Below are 9,590 nucleotides of genomic sequence, written 5' to 3'. Positions count from 1 at the left end.
ATTTATGATATTTTACTACAAGGCACTACTCTAAACCTCCTCTTCCAATTCAGCTAAGAGTTCTAATTCATCTAATTAATTGACCAAAATAATTAAAAGCATTAAACAGGAAATAAAATATTCAACTTTAGAAAAATAACAAATGGAGTTTGACAATTAAAATAGGGAACAGATTATCATGATAAATGATTCATTGGACACCTTAGGAAAAATAAATTTAGTGAAGAAAGGAGTAAAGAAAGATATATGTATAAACAAAAAGAAAAAAAAGCATGTTAATTGATTATTGTAACATAAGGGAAATATTAAAGTCAAACAAAAGAGTAAAAGACAAGGAAATGAGAAATCTCGTGAAAAGAATCAAATAATAAAAGCAATGGTAGCCTACTCAAAAACAAAAGAAATCAAAGGTAAAAGAAAGTCGAAGGATTTGGCTAATGGACGAAGATGTGAACCACCGCCAAGCAACTTTCTTCCTAAAGCGCTTCGAGGCTGGCGCTTTATTCTACTATTTTGCGTCCTCTTACCTTGCACTTCCTCAGCTCTCTTTCTTCCTTATAATCGCTACCTTAAAGCTTGTTCATAAAGCTATAAATGAATAGAATATAAATGAATGAATATATGTTTGTAATTTATTCATTTATTTTTAGAGTTATTAAGGCTTAATTTGTATTCAATAAAAAATTGCTCTGTTCATTCACACTAGATCATTTAAAGAGTAAGATGTTCGCGTTTAGTTCGTGTTCAATTCGATTAACTTCAACAAATTTATTTATGAATATTAAATGAACATATTTACAGACATATATAAATGAATATATTCATGAATAATAAATAAATTATAATAAAATAAATTTAAATAAACAAACCCTAAACGAATATAAATAAGTCCAAACAAATATAAATAAACCTTAAAATAAGATTAAGATAAAAGATAAAAATGTAAATTTGTTATTATTATAAATGAACAGCAAATAAACAATAAACAGATGAATTTTAAACGAGTTTGTTTACAAACATAAACAAACCAAACAAATTTTTATTCGTATTTGATTTGTTTAATAAACGAATATAAAATTGCTATTCAAGATTGTTGATGAAGCTCAATAAATAAATAGAAACTAAACATATTTATGAATGGTTCATTGAATGTTTCGTTCATTTACACCCCTACTTGTCTATTGCTCTCTATGATTTTTTCTCTAAACAAACTCTCTATTTATAGTGAAGTTCAATGGCTTTTTTAGTATTTTAGCCTTTATATGTATAAGTCCTCTTTTTCACAATCTTCTTGATTTTTTATTAACAGCTTCTACCATCCATATTTACCTATTATTTTCTTTTTTATGAACTTGCACATCACTACTCGTGTCACATTAGAATAAGATGATGTTTCTAATTATTTCATAAACTAATCAATTATCACAAAATAAACTATGTCTATTTGAAACTTTCGGAGAAATAAATCTAATAACATTCATACCCCATATAAAAAATAACAATAGAGGTGCTAAAACATGCAAAACAATCGAAGAAGCATAAATCTTATTTTGCATAATATAACATTTATGACACCTCCTAACTAATTAATGCAATAAATTTTCATTGTCCACTAATAATAACTCAGTCTCATATGATTAATCTAGCAAACATGTGATCACTTGCACTTCATAAGTCCCATCATGCGCTTCTTTAATAAATTTCTTTGCTTAAGCTATATTAATTAGCACAACTCAAAAACATTTAATCCCAACTTCTTTTGTATTGAATATCTTAAAAAAAAAATCATAGCAATTTTCCTAATGATTTTTTTTTTTATTATTTGATGCATGTTCTTGATATTACTAATTCTTGATTTACTATAAAATATCATAATACTGCGAGTGCCCGTCAGTTTTTTCCTCAACACTCAGAATAATGTGCTGAAAAATCCTTCACGTCCATACTAAATGGGTTGAATTTATATGTATGCATAGAGTTGATGTCATTGTCCTTGTTTAGTACATCAAATATTATATAAAATTTTAAATAATTTGAATAAATTGTGATATTTTCTTAACTACATTTTCACCTTTTGATAAATATCACACGAATTTTGTGTATAGAGATTATTTCTAATTATTTTTAATAACTAATACTCAAATTTCATCATTTAAAAAATATATATTGTTTATCTATTCATTGAATTCCATAAATTTATCATGTTTGATTTTTAATTTTAGTTTTAATTTAATAATAAACCTTACTTAAATTTTATTCATATTTTAATAATGTAAAAAGGAATGGAGGACAGAGAAATTCAATATAGTAGATCATGGTATCTACATATTACACATGAAAAATCTGCTACTTTTATCCAATGGTAGAAAAAATAGGCATCCTATTCGATTGCAACTTTTGCTTAACAAGCACCAAGTTACTTTATCCTATGTACGAAGCCAAGCATGTATTAATACTTTAGGAAAATATGAGCTCTTACGCTTTATGCTTGTATACTGCAATGACTTGGCAATCCAGTGACAAGACGTTGAAACACAAAACATGAAAACTGATCAGAGCAAATTGAGCATTTGCTGGCACATTCAAAAGATCTTTTGCTCCTTTTTAAAGCTACTTTTCAGATTTTTTTTTTTTTTAGCATTATATCTTCATTTACTATTACTTTTCGGACTCTTGTCCAAGTTAACAACTCTATTCACCATATCCTTCCAGGCTTTCCTGCATTTCACATTTTATATACTATATATTTCCACCAATCCATGCCTGAATAGTTTGTTCCCACACCTGCAAAACACCCTCTCTGATCTTCTCTTGGATTATAAGAAAAAGAAATTTCAAAATTATCACCAGAAGGAAATGATGCTGAAATTTTCTGCATGGTTTATATTTTTCTTATGTACAACTGCACTGTCATGCAGGAAGCTTGCAGGTTTTCCTCCATTAGAATCTCAAGATTTCAACCTCTCAGAACCCGTTCTTCGAGGACGAGATATTCATGGTAGGAATTTCATTTTTTTTTTGTTTGTTTCTTCTTTTCTTGTAATCATTTTCTAAGTTAGTGATTCCGTAAACCGTTACAATTTCAGTGTTGAGACGTGCAGGTCTAAACTGGACAGTTGGTTTGGAAAAAAAAGGTGACAAAGAGGAATATGAGAAGCATCATAAAATTTTTCTGTCAAAGAAATCAAAGAGTGGAAAGGGTGCTCATGGTGGTGCAAATATCCCCCAGCGTCCCCGTCAAGCAAAAAATGCAGCTTCTTCACCAGTCAGCCCACTTTTCTTTCTATCAAATGCTGTGTTCCATGTAATCTTGACTGTAATCCTAGCATTTCCATCTTTACTACTCAGCCACTTTTAGGCCATCCGGTGGCTTATTCAAGGCTATAACAATCATCAACAGCCCCACAAAAGGAAACAAGAAAGACGGATTGAATTTTGTCCTTGTTTGGCGTTGTAAGTCTTTGTTTGTCAGTGTTGGATTTTTTTTCTTGGTGTGACTTCTTGTCATAGCCAGCTTCCTACAGGGGATACTTGCGAAGCTCAAATGGTTTGGTTTCTGCTATGTTTGTGTGTGTGTTTTTTTTTGGTCTTTTACTGCAGCATTGGCTGCCTGCAGTAAATGATTGTTAGAACTCAATCCGTATCCTCTATATTTGTTACAGGCAATTTCTAGCGATTTAATCATTTCATTGATAAGATGAATTAAATAATATTATATCATTAAGGAATAAAATTTTTAAAAAATTATTAATTTTTATATATTTATTTTAAAATTTAAAATTTATTTATTAATTAAAAATATAATATCATTCGATTCATTAATAATATATAACATTTATATAAATAATATATATAATATATATATATAGAGACTCGTTTTTATCATTTAAATATATATATTATTTACTTTTGTTATTTATCCTTGAAAGAGGAATTTATGAACAACAAAAGAAAAAAGAGAGGAGGAATTAACAAACAAGAAGAAGAAGAAAAAAAAAATAGAATTTAATCTTGAGGTTTCTTTTATGAATGTAAGAAGCGATTACTACTAACTACAGCTTTTGCTACTTAAATGACATTATACACGAGTACGTGGGATGTGCTTATAAGTAGATCGAATCCTAAGGATGAGAAGCAGAAACAATAGCATTTTGTGTAAACTTAATTAAAATTTTAAAGATGACATTAATGTTTTTTATATAAACCTGATAATTTATATATTTATATTTATTTATTTAATGTTAAACACGTGTATAGAGGTGAATCTAGGCGGGGAGGGGGGGGGGGGGTTGGTAGGGGCCTAGTCCTCCATTTCCTTAAAATCACTTTAGCACAAGTATATTTTCATTCAAAAAATGATAAAATCATATTTTGCCCCTAAAAAATTAATAATTTAATCCTTCTATCAGAAAGAATTGTAATGATACAGTCAATTTCGTGAGTTATTAAAATTTTTACTTGTAGATGCAATAAGTAATTTGATTTTTTTTTCTTTTTAATGTAATCATATTATTTCATTAAATTTTTTGTTCCTTGAAAAATTCTTTTCAATTAATTAAACAAGCATGTTGACATTAATTATTATGTCAAAATATTTTTTTATATAGGCAAAAAAAATACAATTAAAAATACCTATATACTGTGCACATAAAATGACAAATTTAATTATACATTATTTTTTTAATTTTTACCTAATTTTTCATTTCTAAAACTCAATCTTTTAATGTATTACTTTTATTCTTAATTTTTTTAAAAAAAAATTATTAGTTGGATTTTAATTTTTTTTAAATATCCAACAAATTGCTTTTAATTGTGATAAGAAATTTATACTTTTTTATTTAATATTAGTTCTCATTATTAGATTTTTTAACAATTCATTTTACTTTTTTATTAGCCCTTCCAAAATAAAAACTTTGGCTTTTGCCTCTGCCTGTATAAAACATTAATATTATCATATCATAATTTTTGTTTATACATTAAACATAAAATATATTTTTTGTTCTTACCAAACACATGATTTTTGCTTAAATTTCATAATTTTTTTGTATCATTTTAATATTGTATTATCGAATCATATTTAAAATTATCATATTTACTAGCATACAGGCTATTTTCACTAGAGTCCAACTGAATTTTCACACATTGCAAGAAAATACTTCTGGTCGGTTCTTTCACTTTGCAAAGTCCAACTAAATCTTATATCCTGTTTACATAGTTTTGCATGCATTGAAGAGAACCAGCTTGTCATCCCACAAGTTCATTAAGTAATACTACAGGATCCAACGTATTCCTGTCAAAAGTATCTTTAATAAGCGAAATGTTATATTAGTTCCTTCTTTTTTACCTTCGTGGCTGCCATTGTCCTAATATTCAACAGCATCATTATTGTACCAAAACTAGGAATAAAATTGCTGTCCAAAGTCTTTATGTGCATATGCTTATGGCATGTGGCTATTGTAGTCTGAATTTGAAGTACATTGCAAGTGAAATGTGAGCCTTTACAACATGAACATGTATGATCAATTGGGAAAGAAACAAGCCTATCACTAAAAAAAGAAAAACCTTTTCCCACGTCTGAATGGACCAGGGTCAGACTATGGTTTCCATGTGGTTCTTCCTTTAAATATCATAAAAGAGCTTCTCAAACAGTTTCATGTGTTCAGTTTGCAGGGAGATGGCAACTGCTAAGCTCCCATCATTGTTTAGATCGGTAATACGAAAGATAACATAAATATGGGCTGGCCCCAGCCGAAATCTGCATCATGGATTGGTAGTCTAACCCAACTAGTAATCCCAAGATTTGGACATCTATAGTATGTGCACCACGAACAAGAGAGGATAAATCTGGTTGAAGTTCTAGGTAATCAAGGGCTGATCTTAGATAATTATTGTCCATCCGAACCAATGCATCATGAATTCGGCCAGTAGCAATACCATGTCGGCTTTGACCGTAGATCACATACGACTGCAAATTGCGGTAGCAGTGAAGACCATATTTCCGAAGTAACCAGGTGGAAGTGGGGAGAGCAACCTAGACCTTCCATCAGTCTGAACGTACAATTTTTTCCCTTGATCATCAGCAAATCCACGTGCCTTGCAGACTGATCTCCACACATGACCTGACAACATCTCATATGAGGTATAATTAACAGTGTTCCCATCATCTTTGGACTTAGCTTTGAGTGCATTTGGCTGTTTCTGTTAAAATTAGTGTATGTTTCTCGCGGGTTCGGAAATCCGATCGATTACATAACGCAAAAAAAATTTTTAAAATCTTCAAAATCAAGAGAGTTATCATCAATATTTTTTAAGGTGTGATTGTTCATTTAAAAAATTAATCTTTTTAATAAAATAATAAAATAAATTTAAAGTTTATTTAAAAAGCCTTTTAATCTTTGAAAATAAAATTATGTTCAAGAGTTCAATTATGTGTAGAGAAGAATTAGCACACTCACAACATCCATTTAAAAATGGAACTAATTGATTGTATGTTATCTTTGAGTTTTTATAAAAATGGTCCTAACTTTAATATTTGCAAATTAATTCTTTAAATTTCATTTATTCCTTTGAAAAGCATTTCTTGAAATCAAATCATTTTGAGTTTTGTATTTCGAAAACAAATTATTTTATTTTTGAATTCTTAAAAACAAAAATGATTATTTTGGATTAAAATGAAAAATTCTAAGCATCTAAACATCATTTTAATTCCTTTATATTTAGGTAGAATATTCCAAAAATATCTCTATACTTTAGAGGTTTCATGATGCCCCATAAAAACCAAAATAATATTTCTCATAAATAGTAACTATCGAGAATCTCTTTATATTTAGGCCAAATCTCAAGAGTTTTTTTTTTACTTCAAATATTACCTTATTTTATTCATTTTTTTCTTTAAAACATTTTCTTAAAATATGACACTCACAAAAATCTTGTAAATGATATGTATGAAGATCATGATATATAATATATACATGACAATCAAAGAGAGAATGACAAATATAAATGTATGAATGTAATGAAAATTTAAAAATGTTAATGTGTGTGACAATTTATTAAAATGAAATGTGAATGCATGAGAATGGATCTAGGGTTAGCTTTTAGGGTTTAAGGTTTCGGTTAGGATTTAAGTTAGGGTTCAGGACTTAGATTAGGGTTTCGGTTCGGTTTTATGGTTTGGTTTAGGGTTTGGCTTTCAATTTAGGTTTATAGTTTGGTTTAGGGTTTGGGTTAAGTTTTAGAGTTTGGTGGGATTTAGGGTTTGGTTTATGGTTTAGTTTAGGGTTTGGGGGTTGGTTTAGGGATTTTTAGTTTGGGTTCAATTTTAAGGTTTGGTTTTGGGGTTTGATTTGATTTTGGTGTTTGGTTGGGTTTGGAGTTTGCTTTAGGGGTTTGGCTTGGTTTTGGGATTTTGTTCTATTTGGGGTTTAGTTTGGCTTGGGTTTGAGGTTTGGTTCGGTTTTGGGATGTGGTTTAGTTTAGGATTTGATTTAGAGGTTTGGTTTAAGGTTTGTTTAGAGTTTGGGGTTTGGTTTAGTGGTTGGTTTGATTTTAGGGTTTAGGGTTTGGTTTAATTTAAGGTTTGGTTTTAGATTTAGAGTTTGGTTTGATTTTAAGGTTTGTTTTAGCATTTGAGGTTTGGTTTGGAATTTAGGGTTTAGTTTAGGGATTAAGGGTTTAATTTGGGATTAAAGGTTTAAGGGTTTAGTTTTAGCATTAGGGATTGGTTTTAGTTTAAGGATTTGGTTTAGAGTTCAAGGGTTTGGTTTTGGTTTGGGGTTTAAGGGTTTGGTTTACCATTAAAGGTTTTATTTAGGATTTGAGAGTTAGGTTAGGGTTTAAGCTTGAGGTTTGAAGGTTTAGTTTGAGGCTTATGTCAGGTCTAAGTCTAGGGTTTAGGGGTTTGTATGAGTGATGCATGTGAGAAAATAATAAAAACATGGTATCAATGCAAACTGTAAACATTTGATACATGAAATAGAACTAAATAGGAATGCTAAAACTTAAAGCAATTTCACAAACACTTCATGAACTAGCCATGCATGGAAAAACCTAGCAAAAAGGAAACCAAATGCCAAGGTTCAAGAGGAGAACCAAAGTTAGGCTAAGCCATGGATGAGGCTAAACCGAAACCTCCATGGCCAAATAGAGTATTTCTTATGTTGGCCAAACATGTATGACTATGTATCTACCATTAATATTCAAAACAAACACTTGAAAAACAAAGTTAAATTCTATTAAAAATCTACTTATTTGACAATTCATTTTTTGAAAATCTTATCAAACACATAGAAAACATGAAATTCTAACTAGAAACAGGAGCAAGATGGCATGAAATGTCAACTATTTAGCTAGGAAATCAAGGTGGAAGTCTCATCCAAGTAGTGGGGGAAGCTAGGCCCAGAGCTTCCCATGTCTCTTCCATAATCATTCCATTGTTTCCTTTACCTAAGACATGTATCAAACATTTAGAAAACTAACTTGTCAAGGCCTTTTATTACCAAAGGATTTTTACCAAACAAGTAAGAAACTACCAAAAATAAAAGTGTTAGAAACATTTATAATTGTCAAACAACCAACATAATACATCAAAATAGTAGATTAGCATGAAAGTAACAATCTTTAAAACCACAATCACACCATAATACTTTAATTCATGCAAGCAAATCACATAAAAAAGCCAAGAGAAGGTTAGGCTACCTCTATGTGCAGATTTAGTTTTTATTTTAGATTCTCCTTACTTCAAACTATACCATTAACTTGGTTGGTTGAATTTATTGAACAAAGATGGAAACATGGAAGAGAACAACTAGGGGAAGAGTTGTTTCCTCTTGAAAAATTATAGAAGTTAAAGAAAACTACATGGATGAATAGGAAAGCTTACATGAAAATGCATGAAAGTAAGGAGAAATTATACCTTCCAAGCTCCCTTCAATTTTTTTTTTCTTTTCATGCCACTCTCTTGGCTGCTTGCTCCTTCTTTTTCCAGCCTTTAATGATGAATTTAAAGGCCAAGCCTTCCTTTTCTAACCATTTGATCAAATTCCAATCAAAGGCAAAAATAATCCTACCTTTTCCCTTCAAGCCTAACAATCAAGCAACCAACTTGGACCATAAGATTTAAGCCCTTGAAAGATCAATAGCTTAGAATGAACACAGCATAAAATTTGACTCTCAATGTAGCTGTCTTGATGAGAAAGGACTATTTTACCCCAATTAGTGTATTTAGCCTTTTTGTATGATTTTTTTAAAAACTTCTAATCCAATCTTTATTCTTGTGATTTTAATACACCAAAATTCATAAAAATATATTTAGTCATGATCTGGCACTTTTCGCAAAAAATTAACCTTAGGAAGGTTAAATTATGAAAATACCATTTAAATGATATTTTGGTGATTTCAACCCTTTTGAGGTATGATTAGTGCTTTTAATGCATAAAAATCATGAAATAATATCAAAACATGATTTGGAGCTTTTCAGGAAAAACTGACTCAAGAAAGGTCAAATTATGAAAATATGCCTAAAGGATATTTTGGTAATTTCAACATTTTCGTGGTGCGATCAAGGTTTTTAATGCATCAAAATTTATGAA

General features: G+C 29.7%; 1 protein-coding gene and 1 pseudogene across 2 annotated transcripts; one reads left to right on the top strand and one right to left on the bottom strand.

Moving 5' to 3' along the window:
- The first annotated feature begins 2,586 nt into the window (after window positions 1–2,586).
- LOC149510779 (uncharacterized) lies at window positions 2,587–3,659 on the top strand. 2 transcript variants are annotated; one of them, XM_089757380.1, is made up of 2 exons: window positions 2,587–2,998; window positions 3,087–3,659. In XM_089757380.1, exons 1-2 carry the CDS (start codon window positions 2,857–2,859, stop codon window positions 3,356–3,358), a joined length of 414 nt encoding a protein of 137 aa, XP_089613506.1. In that variant the 5' UTR covers window positions 2,587–2,856; the 3' UTR covers window positions 3,359–3,659. The 2 variants fall into 2 exon arrangements, 1 of the variants encoding a protein (XP_089613506.1); XR_016335184.1 differs by having other exon boundaries at window positions 2,862–2,998; window positions 3,102–3,239.
- A 1,790-nt stretch (window positions 3,660–5,449) lies between these two features.
- Window positions 5,450–6,129, bottom strand: LOC111280638 (shikimate O-hydroxycinnamoyltransferase pseudogene; annotated as a pseudogene).
- Between the last annotated feature and the right edge of the window lie 3,461 nt (window positions 6,130–9,590).

This window comes from Durio zibethinus, chromosome 28, assembly GCF_047325235.1.
Source record: "Durio zibethinus cultivar Kanyao isolate XHJ-2024 chromosome 28, ASM4732523v1, whole genome shotgun sequence".
NCBI lineage: Eukaryota > Viridiplantae > Streptophyta > Magnoliopsida > Malvales > Malvaceae > Durio > Durio zibethinus.
The sequence above is the reverse complement of the archived record's forward strand: the minus strand, read 5'-3'. Positions and strand labels throughout refer to the sequence as shown.